Source organism: Xenopus tropicalis, chromosome 4 (assembly GCF_000004195.4).
Source record: "Xenopus tropicalis strain Nigerian chromosome 4, UCB_Xtro_10.0, whole genome shotgun sequence".
NCBI classification, from domain to species: domain Eukaryota; kingdom Metazoa; phylum Chordata; class Amphibia; order Anura; family Pipidae; genus Xenopus; species Xenopus tropicalis.
Window position 1 is genome coordinate 81,996,798 of NC_030680.2, and position 25,976 is coordinate 82,022,773.

At 34.8% G+C, this 25,976-nt stretch overlaps 1 protein-coding gene across 3 annotated transcripts in view; it reads left to right on the forward strand.

Annotated features, from left to right (window-relative positions):
- negr1 (neuronal growth regulator 1) overlaps window positions 1-25,976 on the forward strand; it is a 282,343-nt gene that overhangs the window by 123,813 nt on the left and 132,554 nt on the right. For all 3 annotated transcript variants that reach the window (XM_031899790.1, XM_012960537.3, NM_001113066.1), the window contains exon 3: window positions 18,938-19,063. In XM_031899790.1, the coding sequence (XP_031755650.1) occupies window positions 18,938-19,063 (126 nt within the window). The remainder of the gene's footprint in view (window positions 1-18,937; window positions 19,064-25,976) is intronic.

The window sequence follows — 25,976 nt, forward strand, 5'->3', positions numbered from 1 at the left end:
AAGGAATAGTTTTGTGCTCCCACACTCCAACCCTGCTGCTGTGGCCCGATTGAAACCGTAAAAAGAGGGAAACCATTGCTGTTTCGCCTGATCTAACGTAGTGCAGTCGTGTCGGGGGTAGTGCCGTTGCTAAATAAACTAAGAGCCAATGAAAAGAGAGTCCAATGAAGTCAAGAACACCAAATCCTTCTAAAAACACAGACACACAAAGGATCGAGTACCGTTACAAAGTTACAAAGGGTCAAAAGTAAGTAACAAAGAATCAGCCAGGGGAAAAGCAGAAAGAAACATAAATGAAACATAAATGAATACCATTACTCAGTTGCAAAAGGTCAAAACTGGCGTATAGGCAGTAACAAAGAATCAGACAGGGGAAAAGCAGAAAGAAACATAAATGAAACATACATCTATAGGGGAATATATATATATATATATATATATATATAAAAGATATAATATATAATAATATATAATATATAACAGAATGAGTGCCACGCACACACAGGGACTTGATACAAAAGAAAAAGTGTTTTATCGAAAAAATTCCATTGTTTCCACTGGTTGGTTTATCCCTGAGGAAGAGCACTGGTTGTGCTCGAAACGTTTGAATTTTTTCAATAAAAACACTTTTTCTTTTGTATCAAGTCCCTGTGTGTGAGGCACTCTTTCTATTATATTTTTGTTTTTGACCTGCACCAAGGGCATTTGGACTTGTATTTAGTTAGTTATTGTATGGCATTTTAAAGCTCTCACCAATCCAGTGGAATCAATTGACTGTGTTACTTTATCAATTCTTTTGTTCATTTTTTTCTTTTCTCTTTATTTTATACATATTTCCCACTGTTCTTGCAGGCAGGGATAATATCATATTCTTTATGAATATTAATAGGAGTAAATACTTTCCTTTAATGTTTTTGTACCTCTGTGTGAATCACATTAACTCAAAAGCAGCTTTACAGGAAAGCTTAGTTAGCTTATCATACCTATTCATGTTTTGTTTTATCCCTGTAACGTAAAATAGTAAGAAAACCCCAGAATAGGCAGACATTATAGAATAGTAATAAATAAAACAACAATGGATTTGTTTCAAATTGATAGTCAGTTTTTGCATTTTGGTTTGTCAAGTAAATCCAGGGTATAATACACATTCATGATTTATTAGAAAAATGAATTGTTATAAAATAATTTATGAGTTCATATTTTTTTAACTAGTTTTGTTAAAAACATTGTTATAATTGGAATGCAATGATTATGGAAATACTACTGCATCTGTGACATTTTACATATATAGGAAAGGATACAGTTAAGCAACATGTTTTTAGATGATAGACATTTAGCCTATAGTCTTACAGTTGTTACTTTACTATAATTCTAATCATCTTCTAATAGGAAGTTAAGTAGAATGTTACCAGAGAGCTACACAACTATAATCCTAGTGATGATGATAAGGTAAAGAACAGGGTCGGACTGGGGGTGTAGGGCCCACTGGGGCTCCCCAACCCCCCTTATAGGGCCCCCCACCAGTCATCCTCCCCCGTGCATGTGTAATTTAACTCGTTGGGAGCAGCGGTTGGGCAAGGGGAGTGCCGGGAAGGGTCTGGGCCGCCGGGGCCCAATAGAGCCGGGGCCCACCGGGATTTTTCCCAGTCCCAGTCCAACCCTGGTAAAAAAAGTATCTGTTTTCATCTTTGATGCCCTCATGAACCCCAAGTTCACTCATGGGTGCAGGCCTGTGTAGGTGCAGGCAATTACCAAAGGAATAAATGGGGACTGATTTCAAGTTTTTTGTTACCTGCCCACTAATGCTCAGGAAAATGCCCATGTGAAAGAAGTGTAGAATCACCCTGTGTGCCTTTACCCTTAAGCAAGTAAGAAAATACAATTGATACATATACCACAATGTTGATCCAAGGACTGGTCTCATTTTGGGGCCAGGGTAAAATGTTCCTAAAAAGCTAAACAGAAATTATTTGAGACAAGCGTGGAATGGTATGAGTGTGTTTTTTAAACCCTCACAACTACTGTGTTACTGTGTGTTGTAACCATTAAAAACAAAACATGAAAAAAAAAACCCCAGAGGCTTTACCTTCAGTCATAGTAAGTTGGGTTGAAAAAAGACATACGTCCATCAAGTTCAACCATAATGCCTATATATAACCTGCCATTATATATATATATATAACATATAACAGTCATTGCTCTTTAAATTACTAAAAAGGAGGCTTTTATTTATTTTCCTTTTTTTCATCTGAAGTATATTTAAAACTATTTAATGTGAACTTATATTCAGAGGGAGATATTTCAGCTGAGCTAATATTGTACTATTGGCAGTATGCAGCCTCATTGTGAGCAAGTATATATTTATAAGACTAAACCTGTTTCCATTAATTTAATTATATATTTTGAAGAGCAGTGTGATATAGAAGATCCTAAGAACTGCATGTGACAGATTAAATCTTACCATCAGCCACTCAAGGCTTTTAAGGTATACGCCTGGACATGGTTGTCAGCTTTTACAGAGCCGGCAAATACGAGCTCCTGTCAGATTTTCCAATGCGCCATGCAGCACTTGGGCGTAAGGCATGAGAAACCTCTAATAAGAAACTTTTGACATCACAGCAAGGCAATCACTCGGATAAATTGCAAAGAAAGTGATGCATTAGGATGCATGTATTAAGCAGAGTAAAACATTTTGGGTAGTTTAAAGATTCATTCACTTAAAGTGATTTGTGCCACATGAAATGTCAAATTTAGTCGGGTCTTTAGCGTAATACTCATGATTTTACTGATTGCATTGTTCCCAGCAAGCAACTGTGCAAAAGGATGTTAACTGCCACTGTTGTCACTGCCATCAGACCATCTTCCCTTTTTATTGGGTGCAATGGGAAGTTTTAACTTTAATTTACTAAGATCTGCTATAGTTCTACAGCTATATATTAGTACCAAGATTGTGTCCTTATACATACTCAGTATTTAAAGGTCTATTCAGGAATGTTCCCTGTTAGCTTTAAGGCACGGGAACAGGACTGCCATATTATTTGTTAATGAAACTGCAAATGATATTGATGCATGGCTGTACCTTAAAGAAATAGCTAAACTGGGAGAAAATAAAAAGATTGCTTAACTGGAGGGAAATGACTAGGCTGGTGGAATTGCAGAGTTGCCAAAACTGTGGGAAATCTAAAAAAGTCACCAGATGAATGGAATTTCCAGACATTTAAGCTTAAGCAGTAAAGGAATTGTGGCTTGTTAATTTTTTGATCATAAACTTGTAACTAAAAACCCCTGTTTTTAAAATACATTCACTTGTATAGATACCAAATTACTTATGAAACATGGTACCAGGGAATGTGCATTGATAAAACACCTCTTTTTTGTATGTTTGTAAGAAATATGAACTTTCTCAATGGATTTGTCTATTGTGACCGTGTGGGTGGTTCGCTCTAGTAAGTAACAAGTTTAATTTTGGGTACAGGTTTAGGTAAGCACTTGAGACTTGTTGGAAATGACAGTAAGACAGAAAGTGATAAATAAGAGAGACAGGCTCACAAAGGGCTAAACAGAAAGAACATTTACATATATAATGTGAGGCAAATATGATTAAAAATGGGACATGGCTAATTGGAGAGATGGCTAAACTAGATTGATATGCTTTATGAATGCACCATTCACACATACTCATTCACCCATTTTTTTATTAATAAGATTATTTACTCTTGGTATGGGTATGTATTCAATGCCAATATTAGAATTATAAATTTAGATACCATATTAAACTTTAAGGTGAAACCAAAGTCTAAGTCACTTTCCTCTAGATAAGGACATGTCATAACAGTGTAAGCAATAATATTTTCCTTTTGATTGCCTATGTTCGTGTGTGTTTCTGCCAATGTTCCTGTACTGCAATGCAGCTGACAATTTTTATATAATATACTTTAGAATTATTCCTGTCTTAACACTTTCATATAAATTATTGTCAGGGCTGGATTTCTAAGCTGGGCGCCCCGAGGCCGCCCCCTGTCTGTCGCCCTCCCCACCCCCGAACTCGCGCTCACTCATGCGCGGGTCTTTTCAATCACATATGGAGCAGTGTGGGAGAGGTCCCCATTGCTCCGTATATGAGAAAAACTTTAATATTTTGGTGCGGCAGGGCGGCATGCCACCCCCCCCAATTTGTGCCATCCTAGGCTCGGGCCTTTGTGGCCTTTCCACAAATCCAGGCCTGATTATTGTTATTACTTTTTTGGTTTGCCTCAGTTTTACAACAATCGTAAAGATAAAATAAAACCACAAATGAAATGATAATTATAATGCCATGTAGATTGTCAGAAAATGAGCCGCCCCATAAGAGAGTTTGTGCATTCCTTATCCACAGCTTGGCAGGTGTAAAAGCTACTTAGTAAACTAAAAAAGTCCAATGGTAACATTCATTGGTGTAAATATTACAAGAGTGGAGAAGTGTAGGTCTTTGTGGAACTGTTTCAGATGTTACTAAACTTTTGTATAGTGTAATATACATTCTTGCAAATTGTGGAGTGATGATTTGAAGTGAATTCTTTTTATTTCATCATTGTTGGTGAAGGTTGTTCTTGTTTTTTTGTCTTTGTTGTTTTGTTCCCCTTATATTTTTGTTTTATCTCATTATCCATGGTTGTGTGCCTTTTTTTGTTTTTCATATAATTGCAACTTATCTTGAAATCACATCAGCAGTGATAGTTTTGCTTTTCATTTTATGAATAATATATTACTGAGCTTGTGTAGGTTTAGTAAAGTGTGACATCTTGAATGTGATAACTTGCTTCTAAGATAAATGCCCAAGGCAATCTCATGTCTATTATAGGATTTTTCTTCTTTTATCATTCCTTTTCCATAGCAGTCTGTCTCTTGTTAAGTCTTGAGTTCATCTTAAAATCCATACCTACTTATAATATGTTATTAAATCCCCAGGGGGTACATCAGGTAATAACTACAGTATTTTTTAAATATTTGATTCATTACACAACTTTTGCAATTTCATATTATTCCCCTTATAAAATATTTTTTTCTACTTAACTCAAAAAAAAATAAAGATATACATTATAGATTTCTGACATGTAGATGTTTATTTTTATGTCTGCCACAAAATGTATTCTAAGTATCCATATATATTAATTGTTAATATATCTTCAAAATATTCTTTTTCATCCTCTATACGTGATATAAAAACTGAAGGGACAATTACAAAGACACTATTGCATGCTATCACAAATAAAAGCTAAGTCCCACAGGTACATAAGGTAATAACAACAGCATCTGTGATTCATTTCTAAATCTTCCATTTCAGACAGTAACTGTTACATTACTAATTTAAGAAACAAAAGCAGAAGATTTTGATATAGGACATTTTTTAAATAACCAAAGGCAAGCTGATTAAGTGGTCAGTATTGGTCTGTAGTTATGTTTTCAGTTTTTTATATGATTTACGTATTGCTGTTTAGGAAACTGATCTTATTTATTAAGATTGTAGTTTAATTTTTGCTGCTGGTTAGGAAAATAGTGAGTGATTTTTTATTTTTTCAAAAATCTCTTTGCAGAAAAAAATATGGTCATGTTTCAAGAATCAAATTAAAATGTTAATGTTAAAAATAATGGAAACATTAAATAAACCTAATTGTTTGCCATCAATATGACTTTATGGGGCTTAGTTACTATCAAGTACAAGGGACTGTTTTACTATAGAGGAAAATCATTTTAAAAAATATTTTCTTAAAGGAATACTGTCATGGAAAACCTGTTTTTTTCAAAATGCATCCGTTAATAGAGCTTCTCCAAGAGAATCCAAAATGTACAAACATTTCACATTGGGCTAGCCATATTCTTCATTTCCCAGGGTGTGGTATCACCCCCTGTCCCAGCAGCCGATCAGCAGAACAGTGGGAAGGTAGCAAGATAGCAGCTTCCTGACACCTGTGCTAGATATCAGAATAGCACTCAATAGTAAAAAAATCCAAGTCTCGCTTTGGACTCCCACATTGAGCAGCAGAAACAATAGGTTACCTAAAAGCAGTTCTAATTTGTAGCACCGGCTCCTTCTGAAAGCTCAGACAGAGGCACAATGCACTGAGATGGCGCTTACACACCAATATTATAACTAAAAATACATGTTAGATTAAATTATTTGCTATATAAACAGTGCAATTTAGAAATAAATAGTACACCATAAAATTCATGACAGAATCTCTTTAAAATTTACTTTTTGAGGGATAGCCTTCCTGTTCAAAGCTTTTTGGATATTAGATTTCTGCATATGAGATTCCATACTAGTACATGCTTACATACAGTACATGCTCCACTGTACTTGTGATACACCCAATTGACTGCTGCTTGTTATAATTCTGGGAAACAACACTGCATTAGAGGTGAAAGATATATCAGACTGCCCATAAATTTTGTAGCTTGCACTTTGCACTTGTGTCATAAATTGTCCCTTACATGTTCTTGATTTGGACAACTGGTCCTTGTCTGATTCATTATAAATTATTCTAAATACTTTTCCAGGTTCCCCAAACATGGAATCGTGGTCATATAAATCTTTTTGATATTACTTATCAAGGGTTAATTTGTATGGTAAAATGTATATTTAGTATTGTACAGATATAGTACATACAGTGTTGGACTGGGATGCCAGAAAGCCCTACACCATGGGCCCACTCTCCAAACTATTTTTCATCCACTCTCACTCAACCTCTATATTTTCCTATGGTAAGAGGCAGGAGGGCCCACTTACACCTGGGCCCACCGGGGCCCACCTGGTATCCATGTGGGCCAGTCAAACACTGAGTACATATGAATTCAGGAAGCCATTAAGCATTTTGGTTAATCTAGCATTACTTAGGCTAAAGGAGTTAGTAAAATGGCAAAAAACTGGGAGAAGAGAGAAAAGAGATTTGATTAATATTTTAAATTCTGGAGTTTTTAGTGATTTTATTAGAGTATGCAATTTTATTGACAGATATAAGCACTTTACGACAATATCTGACATTTTAGTGTTAAAATGAAATGTATTTTTACCACTGCACCATTAATAATTTCCACCATCGAAACAGTATATTTTCATTGATATAGACAGTTGTCAATTGCCTTTGTCAAAGCAAGCACTGAAGCAACAATATGCTGAAAGGAATTTTCTGTGCAGGCAATAATCAATTGCTTTTACTGTCTATTTGAGGGGAAAAGGAATAGCAGATAAACCATACTTACAGTATAAATACCATATATTTCCCCCTTAAAGAAAATTATTTGTACTTAAAAATCTATGAATTTTTGGTTTCCACAGAGTTTAAATACTGAGTAAAGCACCTCTGTTATGTGGGCAATTTAGCTAAATCACCGTTGAAGGGTAATACATTCATATAAATGTTTAATGCAAATATAAGAACATGAAACCAGTTTACGAGAAATTGATCTTAATATTGATAGAAGAGCAGAAACATTATGATGCAGGTTATTGAACATTTGGAAATGTGGACTTTTAATCATCTCTTCATTTTACCTGATCATTAAGTATGTGAAATATCAAACATTTCATTCTGACTGATCCCATATAAGTAAAAATATAGATTCTGAGCTGTAGGAAAGAGAAAAACTGACCTTCTGTTATCACTGTTCTGTGCATCTACCTAAAAAGGCTAAAAAAAAAATGTATCAATTAAATTATTTAGCACATACACTTGAATATATTATCTTCCTTCCCCAGTTAATATATTAGAGTTTCACAGCAGTTTTTATTTTAAAAATGTATTTGCCACATCCAGCCACCTTACATATTACATCCTTGTGGTATTTTTTGCAAGAGCTATCAAGGGAAGTAACAATATGAATTGTTTCTAGCTGAAGCATTTAGGAGCCTCTTCATAGATCTGGTAATGGTTAATTTTAATAATTAGTATTTTAGCAGATATGTTAATGTCATAATGAAAACAATGCCTTAAAGCAGTGCTGTCCAACTTCTGTTGTACCGAGGGCCGGAATTTTTCCGACCTACGTGGTGGAGGGCCGATAATGGAAGCCAGTTTTGACCACTCCCCTTTTTGAAATCGCACCCACTTGAAACCACACCCATGTTATCACATGACCATAGCCATATTAATTGTTGAAGTACAGCAAAACCCTGCCATACTCTGCCTTCCCTACCCTGCCTGTGTGTGCCATACTCTGCCTTCCCTACCCTGCCTGTGTGTGCCATACTCTGCCTTCCCTACCCTGCCTGTGTGCCATTCTTGGCTGGTTTGTGCCATACTTGGCCTGTGTGTGCCATACTCTGCCTGCCCTACCCTGCCTGTGTGTGCCATACTCTGCCTTCCCTACCCTGCCTGCGTGTGCCATACTCTGCCTGCCCTACCCTGCCTGCGTGTGCCATACTTTCACCGTGTTTGCTATTCTTGGCTGGTTTGTGCCATACTTGGCCTGTGTGTGCCATACTCTGCCTGTGTGTGCCATACTCTGCCTTCCCTACCCTGCCTGTGTGTGCCATACTCTGCCTTCCCTACCCTGCCTGTGTGTGCCATACTCTGCCATACTCTCTCAGGCAGCATACAGTGACACAATGCTGGCACTGCTCCTACAGTCTGCACAATAACTATATATTAAAAAAACTTTTTAATTGAAGTACCCCCTCAGTATATGTTCTTTTTGTAGTGTGCAGAGATTATTTGTGGGTTTCTACTGCTCCTGAGGTGTGAACAGGGGAACAATGGGGGTGATTACAGCCTGAGCCTGAGGTGTGAACTCTGCAGGGGTAGAACAATGCAGAGATTAAAAAGTGTGAAAAACACAGGGGATTACATGTTTAAACAATACAGGGGGATTACAGCCTGAATCTGAGGTGAGAACCATGCAGGGGGCCAGTTAATCACAGTACTGATACCATTTAAAGCTTACACAAGAGTAAGCCATCAAAGCAGCCAGACAGGTGGAGGGCCACACAGAGGGGGGCCGCGGGCCAGTTGGACAGCACTGCCTTAAAGGAAACAACAACAAGTCTGTCATATTATGCATCAGTTTTTATGCTCAGTAGTGGAGAAGGTTTATGATTTGCAGATTCTGGTTCAGGTAGATTAAGTCAAATGAATATTCTTATTATACATTAATAAGTTTTAAATAGATGCAATAGTATCTTTAACATATTTTATCCATAGTACTGATCTTTGCATACAAATACAGCTACAGCCACTGCAGCGGAAAAGTCTTATATTACAGTTAATGCTTTCTTTGTTTTTACAATCTGGTCACACAATGTTTTTTTTATATTGATCACAAAAAGAATAAAATAACCATATCAGGCATTTGGGGAAAAGGATAAAGGTTTCTGTAATTCAGGTTGATCCAAAAGCCAATGTGTGTAATAAATGAGGTTTTCGTAATGAAATATGAGGACAAGGAAATAACATACAATTTGATGTATTTCCACATTTTCAGCCCAAAGTACAGTTTAGCAGCAGCAGCAATAGTTTTCTCTTTATATAAAGTCCCTATATATAGTAAGCAATAGGGGAGAACTTTGAGTTATGCTTTTCAATCAAAGTGCGAAAGATCTAATCATGTAAATCTAAGACATCACTAGATTTCCCAGCTGGTGACTGATTGCCTGGTAAGCTCAAATGTCCTTTAAATTCTGCAATGTAAAATATTACTTTCTGCAGTTTGTTTTCCTACGGTATTCCATAACTATTGTTCCTTGACAATCACTGGCACAGAGAAGCTACTTCAGAATTTTGCATGAGTTATTATTGTTAGTTTATTTCCATGCTAATACAAGAAAAAGTACAAAACATCATTATGTGGCAATTTTTCAAATAAAATAAAAAGTAAATGCACAAACTGACACTTTTAGCACAGTAGCACAGTAAGGATACAGCAGATATAACGAGCCTATACTCAGCTATGGTACCCTTGGCCGAAGACAACTCAAAAACTAATATTATATGTGATATTTATGTGTGTGTCAGGCAAATCATTTTATTTTGTTTAAATGATTTCCTTTTTTTAATGTGGCAGTAGTACAGTACAGTGTACAGTCTGATAACAACAGAATAAGTAGCTAACACAACTCTTCATTTGAAAAGGTTTTAACAAGCCATGTTAGCATGCCATCATAACCATAACAAAATAAATAAAGCAGATAGAGATCACTGATGTCAGAGAGCTGAGAAAGTAAGAGACTGGTATAAGGTTTAATATAAAAAAGCAAAAAGAAATAAAGCATTGACAAAAGAAAAATATATATATGCATTTTTATTGACATGGATATTTATTAATAAAACTATCCAACTATGAAATTCAACTTATATTTTATATACAATTTAGCACTATTTTAGTGTATTATTAGTTTCATATAAGGACATGAAACATTCTGTCTCCTATTATATAATTTGTTAGAGGTGTATCCATCTGTTCTTCATTAATTCTGCAGGGTATTTTGAAACAACCATTTGACAAAAGCAGAATTGGAACAATTATCAGATTTTTTGCCTTTAACAAAAAAAATAGTATACTGAGATTTTGTCGAGATCATGTAGATGTCAATGGCATGTGTCCTTTTTATAACTGGAAGATCTTTCTTTGCTTCATGGTTTTAAAGGTTTTTCATGTTTTTTTATGCTTTTATTTGTGTGACACAACAAAAAGGTTGCAGTTTTTGAGTCTTTTCTGTGTCTTTTTTTCGTTCGTGCTTTTTCAGTTTGGATCTTTCAATCAATGACTAGAGTGGAAATGAGTTTAGTCATGGGTTCAAAAAACTTGAAAAACCACGAAAATCTGAATATTAATAAATCTGCTCCCTAGAATATAATTGGATTAACAATTCACGATTGTGTACCCATTTTAAAATTAAAATAATTAGATATTTCAAAAGTATTTGAGCAACTGTATTTTTTTATTATTTAAGCTCGCTGATCGCCTATGACCAATAATAATTTCAGCTATATAATGGTTGAAATGATATTATGTGCTATGCTCTACATGGCCCTCGGTTTGCCAGGAAACAGGATAACTCATTCTTCTGCACAAATATTTTTAATATGATCAAAATGTACAATGCAGCATATCTCAAGATAAATCCAGTAGTGTCAACGGTTTTAAATGCTGTTGTTTTTAGATCTTTGTCACTTTTTTTTGCGACAAAATGAAAAAGTTGCAGTTTTCATGTGACAATTAGAAAAATTCAGTTTTTTTCCCAGCCAGACTTTTTCTGTTCAGACTTTTAAGTAAATATCAGACATTAGTGGAAGTGAGTTTATTTGAGCTTTTAAAAATGAGAAAAGTTAGAGTTTTAGTAAATCTGCCGTCACGTGAAGACAGGATGTCAGAGAAAGTTACTTTCAAATAAAGTTTTGCTATGACTATATAGAACTTTGAAATTCATTTTCAGTTATAATTGTGACCGTTATGTCATTTGCCATTAATGAAAGATAACAATCCATTCAAATGAATTTGCTTGAAAAACAAAATATATTTTTCAAGGTACTGGAATAAGCAATGTCCATAACTATATATCACAATATATATTTTTTTAAATTTCCTTTTATCAAGAGTCATTTTCAAAATGTTTTTCAAATAAAAGAGGAAAAAAGTCACAGACTGATATAAAAATGCAGGGTTTTATATTTACAGTTGAATTCTGGGACATATAGTATAAATATATCCTTATCTTTAATAACACATTTGGCTGCATGGTGACATAAGGAATATCAACACCCATCAATGCCAGTAATGCAAACATCTAACTATTCCAACTTAAGTCACTTCACAGAACTGATAAAACTGATAAAAAGGCTGCATAAGCTCACCTTCCCAGATTGCTTCTTTGAATGTTCTCTTCTGATATCTTAGAATTCACTCATCACAAAACACATTTTCCACAAATTGCACACAACAAATTTACTTTTACAGCAGTACTCAAAGCATTGTCCCAAACACAGCTGTGGAAAGCAAATCACAATTGAAGGGAAAGCAAAGGTTGATCACCAGCTCTTAAGAACATTTTAGGTACTAATGTGTAATAAAAATCAACAATAGAGGTTATATATATATATATATATATATCCACATAGGATGACAATATATATTTAAAAAGCAGTTGGGTGAGATATGTATGCCTGCATATTTTAAAGGAGAACTACTACACCCCTCCCAGCTATAAAAGCCCCCTTAACTGGCCTGCCTTGACCACCCTCATCTCTCATTTATCACATACTCTGTAACTTAAAAAACTGCCCCTGTCACAAACCCCAACCTAAAAATGCAAAGCAGTGCAGCTGCATACGTGGGCACCATCTTCTGTTCAATCATAGAAGCTTCGGGTCTCACCGGCGACATGGACCTTGTTAGAGCATGCGCAGTTGGGGCTATCAGGAAATCAGCTTCGACTAAGCATAAATAACTATATTTACTAAATATGTAATGAAGAATATAGGTAAAGTTTATCTGATTCTTTGAAAAATCTATCACCAACCTATAGGAACAGAAAGAAAACAAGCACATCTTTCTAAATGCACTATTTTAGGCGATTCATGTTTCATGACAAAATTTCTGAGTTCACTAGCAATCACCCTTTTCAGTTTATTGCAGAAGAATGTAAGTAGAAAGTGTGTCAGACCATAGGAAGGATATTAGGGAATTCAATCCAGTGCATATGAACAATAAGCCGGAAAGGATGTATAACTACACTGATAAAGGAAACTAAACAAGAAATACTATCAAAGTTTTCTCTGGAAGAGAGGCCTTTGTGAAGGGGCATGATAACAATAATACTTTGTAGCACATTAGAGACAGATGAGAAATATATTTTTATACTAAAAAAAACTAAGAAAGTCCAAGCTTTTATACTTGAGGAAATTAAATTTTCACATATAGCAATGGGCAAAGAGGGTGATGAGGGTGTTTAATGTTCTGCAAGGTTATTCTCATATGGCAGATTTTCTTATTGCATCTAAAGGAAAACTATACCCCCAAACAGTGTAGGTCTCTATAAAAAAATATATTGCATAAACAAGCTCATATATAAACCCCTGCTTCATCTAAATAAACCATTTTCATAAAAATATACATTTTTATTAGTGTATGCTATTGGGTACCTAAATAGAAAATCGCCATTTTAAGAATTAAGGGTTGTCCCTGGGATCATAGAATTCACACTTCACACAAACAAACCAAGGCACACATACATGCTAGGCCCCATTAGCCAATGAATGGACATTCATCCACACTTCCTGTTACAGTTAGAGCTGCATTATTTCTAGTCATATGATCTCTGAGGGAGCACACAGCCCATCACTAAATGGTGGATGAAGGGAAAGTATGTAAAAGGGCAATATTTACATATATATATGTATTTATATTCCAGTTTGGTGAGATTATTTAATAGGTCACTTAACATAATATAACATAATAACATAATATAAATCCGTTGTGTAAATATCTGTATAGTTTTCCTTTAAGAGGGGCTCAGATATCTACCTAAACATGCAAAACATCCAGGAATATATTAATATCCTTGGCTACAGTTAGATTTTTGTTACTTTATGACTGTACAGTAGTATACTAGCAAGCCCATTTAATAATTTACAAGATCAGAATTTAAAAAAAAAAAAAACATGGCAAAATGTGTACTATTTTTTACACAATTGCTTTTTTTCTGGAGCACAACTTATTTAAGAAAAAATGTGACATGCAATTGTGTCATTTCATAGGAAAATGCACACAAGTGAGAAGCACATTGTTCCATTCATTTTCCATTCAAATATTTTAATAAACTAGGAAAAGAAATACCGTATATACTCGAGTATAAGTCGATCCGAATATAAGCCGAGGTACCTAGTTTTACCTAAGAAAATTGGAAAAACCTATTAACTCGAGTATAAGCCTAGGGTGGTAAATGCAGCAGCTACGGCTAAGTTTCAATAATCAAAATAAATACCAACAGAATTACATTAATTGAGGCATCAGTGGGGTATATGTTTTTAAATATATATTTCAAAGAAGAACAGTTAAACTAGCTCTGTAAGTGGAGAAGAGGGTCAACAAAAACAATATGAGTACTACCCCATGCTCATTGTGCATTGGCAAACTGGCAGCAGACCCAGTTCTGGAGGACACGTAAGGGGAAATAAGTATGGAAGCGGGCCAGGGCACTGGAGGGTCTGGTTGCGGGTGGCCTAATTTGCACACAAAGGACAAATGGTGCTAGCCTGGAGGGACCCAAGGCACCTGACTCAAGTATAAGCCGAGGGTGACTTTTTCAGCACATTTTGGGTGCTGAAAAACTAGGCTTATACTCGAGTATATACAGTAATCATATAAATTAATCAGAGACAATTTCTATCGACTTCTACTTCTCGACTGCTTGACAGCTTTTACCTGCCACATTTTTTATGGTAATTTTTCATACTTTTTTTCTATAATAAATCTCAAATGTTCAATGATTCAGAAAATATTAATTGAGCAAAAAATACCAACTCCATTTTTGATAAATCTGCCCCATCATGTATATTTGTGTATGTGTATATACAGTATATGTGCGACCTGCTAAATGTACTTTTGTTTCTACACACATTAATGATGTTCCTTTTCATTGTGTAAACAAACTATGTGACAGTGCTGCGTTAAAGGGTTCATGTGGAAACCTGTATTACCGAGATAAGAAAAAAAGATTTGCTCTGCTTACCAAAGATTTTCTGAATTTGCCATCCATTACAATAAAGTTATGGTTCAGGGAAGTAGTATATAGTTACATAGGGTTGAAAAAAGACCATAGTCCATCAAATTCAACCCATCCACCATATAGTTCACCATATATATATATATATATATATATATACAGTATATATGGGATTGTTAGGGTGCAAACACTTGAATGGGGCACCAAGGATAATCACTTAAAACATAGTTTAAAATGACATTTGAAAAATGATATGATTGAAATAATTTACTACATTTTCTAACTGCCTTAGCCACACTATAATTTAACTTCATAGATTTTCATTTTACACTCGTGGCATTTTGTCATATCAAGGTCTGTTCTTTGTTACCTCTCAATGATCTATTTGACCTCATTACCATTGTGATCGAGTGACCTAGATGGTAAAGTAGCCAAAGTCAAGAAACAATCATTTTTAGTTTGGCTCAAACTTACCTATATACTTTGGATAATGTTTTCAGGTAGACATAACAAAAATCCTGTATTTTATTGACATTTATTATGCCATTTGTTTGTAACATGCAAGGATTAATAAACTGTAATACCTCTAAGGGGATTATTTTATACATTTTTAGCAAATTCACATATTGTAAATTATTCAAGTCTATCATCAAATATTATGTTGCTGTTTCTTTCCTCCGGCTTTCCCTACATTTTTCTTTTATTCTTATTACTTTTTTACCATTCCTTAAATGTCCCTTGTCTCTGTAATTATAATTGGGGCATGGCACTATCATGCAGAGCTTTCAGTCCTTTTTTTAAATTGGCTTGTAATACGAATTATGTAACTTTATAAATTTAATTGTCTTTATTCTGTACAAAATGTCAGGGGTAGTTTCCAATTAAGGTGAAACACATGTGTCATTTCTCTTATGTGTGTGGTTTTATGTATCCTTTTATAGAAAGGTGCATGGTTTCATATATCTTAAATATAAAATGTTCCGATTTTTTTATTGTAACACTGTAATAAATTCTACTCTATGTAAAGCTGGCCAGATACAATCCAGTGTTATCTGAAAATGTAGGATTATCCCACAAGTGTGATTATTGACTCCCGTAAGGGTCACAATGACAAACTAGCTGAGCAAGGCTGAACAATATCTTTCCAGAGATCAGTCAGAAATCAATCAGACAAGTTTAAAAATCTCATCTGGACAAGACTACATTGGGCCTAGATATTCAAATCAGGCAAAGATCTACTTTTTTGGCAACCTCCTCAAACAAGCATATATTTAGGTATGTAGTCAGCATAAAACTACATAAAGTAGAATATATTATTGTATTAACATATATATTACAATCTAGTAACAATTCGATAATATATAGTTACTAGTGATGAGCGAATTTGCTTTGCCATAAAATTCGCGAAATGGTGAAAAATTTGTGAAACGCATTTGTCGCACTATTTTTTTTTGTCGCCTGCATCTATTTTTTTTTTTGTCGCCTTCATCTACTTTTGTCGCCGTGGCTATTTTTTCATCGCCCACGTTTTTTTGACGCAGCCGCACCCTTTTTTGCTGCAACCGAGCCCAATTTGACACGCAACAAAAAATTCCGTGAGGTGAATTTTTCCACTGCAAATTTTTACGGAAGTTTCGCAAAACCATACACTCCATACACTCTCTTTAGCAACTTCTGGATAGCACATATCTGCTTTCACAGCCTAATCTAATGGACTGCATTAATAGATGAACCTTGGAATTATCAGCAGCTTGGACCTGGCAATAAATAATTTTGATTTTAATTTTTCATATCAGTGAAACTCAAAGCAAGTTTTCAATGTATCATTGTTTCATGTTCGAGCAAAATAAAAATTTTAAATACGTTGAAAAAAGGTCTTTTGCAAAAGAATTCAGAATTCACTCGCACTTTTATATTTTTAGAGCAACGTTTTGCGACAATACCAACTTATAGAGGTTGATTTTTCAAACCTTTGCCATTTAGTAGTTACTTAATTTGTTACCACCGGTAAAACATTACCAAGGGTTTTAGATTCAGCAATTTATTCCTGAGCTGGAACAATTCTAGTGCAAAAAGTAAGAATTCCCAAAGGTTACAGTGCTCAGCAATGTTACTGAAAGCAGCTGAACACTAAAGAATCAATACAAGTATCCAGTTTGATAATTTTGTCAACATGTTAACATTCCCAGAGTTTTGAACATTTTTTAAAAAATCACATCAATGGGTATTCTTTAGGACCCCTTACATTTTTTGGGGTATGTGTACAGGTATAGGATCCCTTATCCAGAAACCCATTATCCAGAAAGTTCCGAATTATAGAAAGGCCATCTCCCATAGACTCCATTATAAGTAAATAATTAATTTTTTTTTTTAAATTATCTCCTTTTTCTCTATAAAACAGTACCTTGTACTTGATCCCAACTAAGATATAATTAATCCTTACTAAAGGCAAAACAACCCTATTAGGTTTATTCAATATTTAAATTATTGTTAGTAGACTTAAGTTATGGAGATCCAAATTACAGAAAGATCCCTTAACCGGAAAACCCTGGGTCCCAAGCATTCTGGATAACAGGTCCCATACCTGTATTATACTGTCCAGGTATGATTTTGGTTCAGGTAAGGCAGATGATGCTTGCATAATTCTAAAAATAAATAAAGCACCAGATTCCTAATTAAACTGATATCAAGACCTTAACTTGACCATTGCAAGACATTTTTGTCAATGAGACTCTTCAATATTACTCTGTGTGTTTGGGAAATGTGCCCTACTAAAAGTTAAAATGTCAACTAAGCTTCAGTTATAGTACAACGAAACAATAAAAATGGAGTAATTTTCAAGATGTTTCAGCAACAACATGTCAGAGCAACATAACATATATTTTAATATCTGAGAATTCTGTTTCTCACAAGAACACTGAAATTTAAATTTACAATAAGGGATTTCAAGCTAACTCATGCATTACTTCTTCAAATAATGCCACCACAAATACTTTACAGACCAGTTCCCTTTTACAATATGGTCTTGATTCAGTTCTGCCAGATAAAGGCAGTCTTGGGAGTTACTGCATTTCCTGAGATAATGAATTTGCCAAAGTATTCTCATAGAATTCAATTTAACCCAAAATATGACACCCCCCCTCCAGATTAGAAGGGGGTATGAGAGATGTGTTCCTGTTTTTCATTTGGCTATCATTTCAAAACAAAGAAAAAAAATCTTCTCATGTATTTGCTGCATTTTTATATTTTTACTGGAGCCTACAGCTGAAATCATGAAATTAAAAAGGCAGAAGATTAGTACACAGTGCCTACAAAAAAGGCTGTAGATGTTGTAGATGAGAAGCTACAAATTGGCACTGCTGTGTCAAAAACAAACATATACAAAAAACATTTACATCTTTTCACTTAAGTTTAGAAATGCATTTATTAAAATTGGGATTTTCATTGATTCATCATTATTAAACCATGACTAAACTCATTTTCATAAATGTTGGCCATTTATCAAAAGATTCAAATTGAAAAAGCATGAAAAAAATGTAGCAAAAAAAAAAAAAAACCTGAAATCCTCTAAAACCACAAAGCAAAGAAAGATCTTTTGGTTGTAAAATGGACATCTGCCATTGACTACTAAATGATATCAAGTTTTAGAAGGCGTATTTTTGCATTTGGATTTGTTACAGTTTTGTCAAAATAAATTGACACATAATAAATCTTTTTTTTCTGCAACAAAATCAGATTTTGCTGACAAAAAGCCCAAACCAAAAAATCAAGCATTAGTAAATGCCCCCTAAGTATTTTGTCTGGAGTTTTACCAAATTATACATGTATTAATGTCACATTGGCTACACTGCTCCTAGTAATATTCTACCTTCTCAAGGTAGATTATTAATTTTTAGCAGTTTAAATCAATGTCGTATTAGATAAGGCCAATTTTTGTTCCATACTGTATTACATTTTTAAAATATATTTAGGATATGATTAGGGGTGCTATTACTGTTGCCTTTGAATTTTACATTTTTATTTCTGCTAGATTAAATGTAATAAGGGCTATGCACAGCTAAAGGTAAAATAGGGAAAGAAGTGGATTACAAAATGCATGTCATTTAAATAAACTAAATCCAAAAAAGTAATTGATTTTGCTTTCCTCTAGGTTATGTGGCAATCTTCTTTTATAGCTTTATTTTATTCAGATGCTTATAAAAGTATGTTTCATTAATTATTCAATTTCCTTGATTTTTTCAGTTTCTCCAAAGATCTATGACATCTCTTCTGACATGACTGTTAATGAAGGAACCAATGTGTCATTAATATGTCTGGCCACAGGAAAACCAGAACCTTCAATATCATGGAGACACATTTCTCCTTCAGGTGGGAAGAACTGTAAATGTAATACCAAATAAAGTGCCGAAAATATTTTGCTATTTTTACAAACAATTTTATATTAAGGGTGTGATGCATATATGCAGGTTAGAAGTTCCCCTTTTGTTTTGTATATAACCATATTAATATTATTATTGATTTTTTTTTTATAAACATATACAGATGCAGATGGTAAAGAAGGACCTGCTTAAAAGTGCTTAAAACTAAAAAGAGGAAGGGGTATGAGACACAAGGGGGCACATTTACTAAGACACGAATTCGAATCCGAATTGGTAAAATTCCGATTGGAAAACAAACATTTTGCGACTTTTTCGTATTTTTTGCGAATTTTCGGCGCCTTTATGACTTTGCGGAAATTGTCGCGACTTTTTCGTTACCAATACGATTTGCGCGAAAAAACGCGAGTTTTTCGTAGCCATTACGATGCACTCGTATCTTGTCGCGACTTTTTCGTATTGAGCGCTCGTAAGCGGCGGGCGAAACTTTCAGATTTAGCATGATTTTGGAAGCCTCCCATAGGACTCAATGGCACCCTGCAGCTCCAACCTGGCCCAAGAAAAGTCACCATACTGAAGCTTGAATGAATCCAAATCTTTCGTACTCGGCGCGAAAGCTGCGAAAAAGTCGCGACTTTTCGCGCAAGTATTAACGCTACGAGAAAATCACCAGATTTTGCGCAACATTCGGAATGGCAACAAAAAAGTCGCGACAATTAGCCGAAAAATCGCAAAATACCGATCATTATGAAAAAAACGCAATCGGACGCATTCGGCCAGTTCGTGAGTAAGTAAATGGGCCCCAAGGTGTGGGGATGAGGTAGATCAGAAATCAGCAAATTGAAGATGTGCCCCCTGACAGAAATGAAAATGCATGCCCCTTCCCTTAGTGCAAGGATGTACAGCAGCAGAGCTTAAGTGTACATGACCATCTTTGAAGAGCTTTGTAGGCTCATTAGACCAAAATTAGATCAATATTGTCCAAAGAATACAGGCTCTGTTTTCAGATTTGATGGATCTCTTTAAAAAACATGTTTTGTGTATTTTAAAATAAGGAAAGTATATTAAAAAATGCATAATCTTTTATTTGTTCTCTCAAGGAAAAATTATGTACATTGGCTATTAATATAAACTCAAACAGTGTGAATGTTATTCTTTTATGCTGGTCCCTTTCCCCCTAAATGACCACAGAAATATTTTGACCTCAGAAATGATATATTCATCTCACATGCATACTAGCAATATAATATATGTGAAGGTTAGTAAAATCAGTTCTAAGGCCCTCTATGTTGAAATATATTTCCCCTTTACCTGTAGAGAATTATTTACCTTACTATTCACAGGGTAGTGGCTTTATTTTAGTTGACTAGCAGAATCTGACTTTTGGTGACCACTTGGTATTTGGCTTACTGGACCTGTGTGTCAATAACTGTGTTTCACAGTCCTTGAAAATTCATGTTTATTATTTCATTAAAAGTGTATATCTATCTCCACCTCTATCATCCTCTTATGATTCTGCCTTTAATCTTTCCCATAATCAGTTTTTTTCATTAAGTCTTTATTTTGCTCAGTGTGAAGTCAGACTATACATATTTTCCCTAAATTTATATCATGGTCTTAACTGTGTATTGTGCAATATTAACTCATGTATCATTGTTTATGTAAAAAATGTACTATATGTACTGATGCTTTTTTGGATCACCTATAATTATAAATTTACTAATTTTATAAATTTCCATTGATGAACTAGTGCATTTAATTTATCTATTAAATAAAGTTTTTTATCATTAGAAGAAAGAAAGTGAATTGAATATAGTTGTAGATTTCTGAATGGAAAGGCTGAAATGTGACTATACATTGGTTATTTACTGGTAGAGGCAGTTGAAACTTGGCTTGATTTGTACTGCATATTTACATATACTATAGGAGACAATACACAGCCTTAACCAACTTATTTCCCAACCTTGACCTAATCAGATGTTCCATGTTCAGTCCTTCATGTTCAGTCCTTTATGTTCAGTGCTTTAGGAGGATAAAATGTCTGGTACCCCCACATCATTAAGGAGAAGCCACACTGGAGGGGTACACAGTAAAGGGCTTTAAAGCAGTCAATGAAGAGGAAATAGTTTTTCCTGTACTCCTTTGCTTGTTTTATTATTCTGCAACTGTTGGATCCCATTAGCATGCCATGGGCACAAATGCACCCCCAAACCATCACGGATGTTATCTTTGGAACTGTGCACTGATAACAAGCCAAATGGTCCTTCTCCTCTTTAGCCCAAAGTATGCAGCTTTCATGATTTCCAAAAAAAATTTCAAATATTAATTTGTCAGATCACAGAAGACTTCACCTCAGTTCACCTTCACCACTTTACCTCAGTTCATCTTGAATGAATTTGGGCTCAGAAAAGGCAGCGGTGTTTCCAGATCAGTTTTATATATGGTTTCTTCTTTTAATGGTAGAGATTTAACTTGCATTTTTAAATGCAGCGACGAACTGTGTTCAGCCAGCATTTTTGGTAAGTATTCCTGAGCCCATGCAATGATTTCCACTACAGGCTTTCAGCCTTGTCCTTTGCGTACAGAGATTTCTGCTGATTCTCTGAATATTTTAATGATATTATGTACTGTAGAAAATAACATTCCCAAAGTCTTTGCAATTTTATATTGAGGAATATTATTCTTAAATTGCTGCAATATTTGACCACACAGTGTGTCACAGAGTAGTGTACCCCTCCCAAATTTTACTTCTGAGACATCCAGCCTCTCTGGGATCCTCTCCTTTTAGCATTACTCAACTTGTCCAGACTTTTGTTTCCCCTGTACCAACATTTTGAAACATGTTGCTGTTGTTTAATTCAAAATGAGAATATATTTTTCAGAAAACATTAACATTTTCTTATTTGCAATTAAATCATAGGCATCCTGGTACAGGTACAGGGCCTGTTATCCAGAAACCAGTTATCCAGAAAGCTCAGAATTACAGGAAGGCCATCTCCCATAGACTTGATTTTAATTAAATAATTAAATTTTTTTAACATTGTTTAATTTATTCTCTGTTATAATAAGAAATACTATATACAAAAAAATATTAGACGTTTATTTAGAAATCCCCTTCAATTTCAAGTAGATTTGAAGATTTGGGGCAGGGGGTTTTCCTTCATCAAACTGATCATCATATTTTAATTCTCTGTAAAGCAATGTTTGCTTCTCATGTAATATCACCTTGCCTTCTTCGCTAATGTACAAGTGTGTGAATTTTTCTGTTACATAAAATATCAATGTTATCATGATATGACATACAATGCCTTCTTTATTCCTCTTGTTATGCTTAGCTTGCCTATCTTTAAGGCTACATTAAGAATATTTTTTAATTTGCTCTGTATTGTCTAGAGTATTTCTTGTACAAAGAATGATTTTGACTGATAGACATGTGCTTTTCTTATCATCATATAGCATATGTAGCATATCCATGAAGTTGCCATACAGCACAACTGCTGCTGTTTACAATGGGTATATATAAATATATATATACCCATTGTATATATATACCCATATATATTATAGCTATTAGAATTAGATTAGAATCCCAGCCATAAAGAATGCCAGGACTGCTGCTTACAATGGGTACTGGATAGGATGTGTGCCACTGTGAAAGAATGCTCTTGTTATACAGGTAACTAGAATCTCGACCATAAAACAGGGCAGAATTGCTGCTTACAATGGGTATCAGATAGGATGGACTGAATGCTTTCCTTGGCCATATTCACTGCCTCTCACCATACATAAAGTGTTTGTGCTATTTGTTTCTCAATAATGTACTTGGGATATAGATGCCTACTACCTAATTACAGAAAATTCTAGTGGTACCAGTATCCGATGCATGCTTCTTACTATAAAATCTTCTCAAGGTGCCGGCTTCAATGAGCTCAACAGTGGCAGCCTTTACCCTATAGGGGTCCAAGTCCGGTTTAGGTTTCAAAAATGATACCCATGCAGTACTTTATGCTGGTCTTTTCTTAGATGCTACTCTTTATTCTGGGCACACATTGTTAGGATCACATATGACACTCCAGTTTCCCAATAATTTCATATTCCTCTTTGAGTCCTTTTGAATCCTCTATATAATTTTTCCCTAGCCAGTTGGGTGTTTCTTGTTTAGAACCTAAGCAGTTTTGTTTTCCATAGATTAAATAGGTACAGCAATTGTTTATTAAAAAAAAAAGAATAAACAAGTTTTGATATTGGATTTATTTTGTCCTAAAAGAAAGTAATTTCATTTTTCAGAACTAGAAAGCTAAACTAATATATTCATGTTTAGAACAGCAAAAGAGCATACTCCAGATACACTGGCTTCCACATGGTGTAAATTTCTTATTTTCATATCTCTAGATGTGAGAAAGGTAACAGATTGTCAGAGTTAAATGCCAAGAGACCACGTCCATGCTATTCTGTTTCATCAATTTTTCACACACAGAACAGTGGAAGCATTTATGGTGTTTGAAATTTGACTGCAAATACTTAGATCTTTAAACACCTGAAATTTCCAGGATAGCCTTCAGGCTAACCTAACCAATTTAGTTTAATTAAGAAAAATGTACTTTCCTAGCTTAAAGCACTGTTGGACCACACTTTAAAAAAAAATGAAACTGATTTAGAAAGCTAAAACTAACAACACTTTTAATGGCGCTTGAGTTTTGGACTTTAAAATAAATGACAAACATTTTGTGCTTTTTGAAGGACAACCTAAGTTTTCTACCTCTGCCAGAAAAAGTGTCTAATTCCACTCTGAAACAATATATATATTACTCTAAATACTTAAAAATTAATAAAAGATAAATATATTATATAATAATATATGATATATAGTTGTATATATATAGTTGTATGAACTCAAAATACCAATCCATATTTCCTGAAGGGGAACATATCAAATACCATATATACTCGAGTATAAGCCGAAATGCCCGATGCGCTGCCCAAGGCACTCAATGCCCCTTCCTCTTAATAAACTTCCTTCTCCCACCATGTCAGTAAATCTGTGTGGAGAAGGGATGTACATAACTGCCATCTCTCCTAAAAAACTCAGGAATGGCACAGTGGGTAGAACAGCACTCTCACAGTGCTCACAGGCAGACAGGTTAATATCAATATGCTTTCTGCTGAGAATGGGGGGATCTATGTCAGTTCTATTATCAGTTCTCAAGCAATATAACAAGATTATCCTGCTGTACTTCTTATGCTTCTTGTGCTTTGTGTGCTGGCTCACTCGCACCAGCCCTACTGGTGACACGCTAGGCTTATACTCGAGTCAATAAGTTTTTCCAGTTTTCTTAGGTAAAATTAGGTACCTCGGCTTATATTTGGATCGGCTTATACTCAAGTATATACGGGTTAATGGAGATTCTTTACTTGTATAGCCCAAAAACGTACACCAGGCTTTCAATGCAAATGCTAATATCAACCAAAAAACTTAAATTCTACATTTTTTAAGAACTGCACTAAAAAAAGCATACTTAACTGCAAAGTCAAAAAGGCCTCTAACAGTAAACTAACTTTACAAAAATATATATGTATGGATAATTCACATACATTGGATAATTCACTACATTTCTATAGTTATCAATGGACATGTTTTCTAAATAAAACACCATACATTTAAACCTCCTGTTTGAGACCATAAAATCAATAGTACATTTTCATGGGTAAAATTTTTAACACTGCCTGCATTTTATGTGTGGTAAATTTCCTAGAAAAAAATGGCCTCAGAAAACCATTTGAGAATATATACATCTTGTGTACTGATGAGCGAATTTTTTCGCCAGGCATGAATTTGCAGCGAATTTCTGCATTTCACCATTGACAAATTGTTTTGTGAAACTGCAGCAAAAATTTGCAGCAGAAAAATTTGTTGTGGTTGCATTAAATTGGATGCAGTCACGTCAAAATGGGTGTGTCCGCGACAAAAAAAGACACGGATGACAAAAAAAGACGTGGGAAACACATGGGGCAAAAAATTCGCACAACAAACGCATTTTGCGGATTTTTTGCCGCTTTTGTGAATTTTCCTGTCATTTTGCAAATTTTTCGGCAAAGCGAAATGCAACAGATTTGCTCATCAATAATCTTGAGTATAAAAATAAAGAATCATAAATATGAATGGTAGGAGCCTTTGGAACTGTTATAAACAGCTAACATAGTTTGTATCACGGACATGCACCCTATGAGATGTAAGCAGGGCTGTATTGATATATAGAGTTATACAGTATATCAGCTGAATTTAGTTACCTGTCTTCTGAGATTGGGCATCAGTCAATGAGCAGGTGGGATGGGTGAAGTCAGAAGCCTAAAACAGCACCAGATTAAAATACACCAGAAGTTTTAAACAGATTTGTCTTTCTTGAGTGCAGGCTGCCAGAAGATGCTGGAGTTCTGCTGGCACAGCAGGCGGGCCATATGTAGTCCAAGATGCTAGGGACAGTGCAAGGGAGAGCTATGAATTCAAGGGCAACGGCTGTGCCTTGTGCTGATATGTCGATTGAAAAAAAGGCCCAATACTAATGCTCCAGTATGCCTGGTAGCCAGCTTAATGTAGAAACAGTAGAGTTCTCGAAAATAAATAAAACACTTCCGAAACAACCAGAAATAGATTTTCATAGCTTCCAGCCCCCAGTGGTGCCATGGTCCTCGGTATGTTGGGGCCAGATTCACTTTGGTGAGAAAAACTTATTTCCCTATTTAGTTCCAGATTTTCCCATAGAGCCAGATGCAATGAAAAAAACTTTTTTTTAATGCATATTAAAAGCTATGGTGAAAAACTGGAATTTTTTTCCAAAAACGGAGTCTCGCCTACAAGTTTTCACACAATAAACCATAAAAAGTTCTCCCATTGATTTGAATGTGAC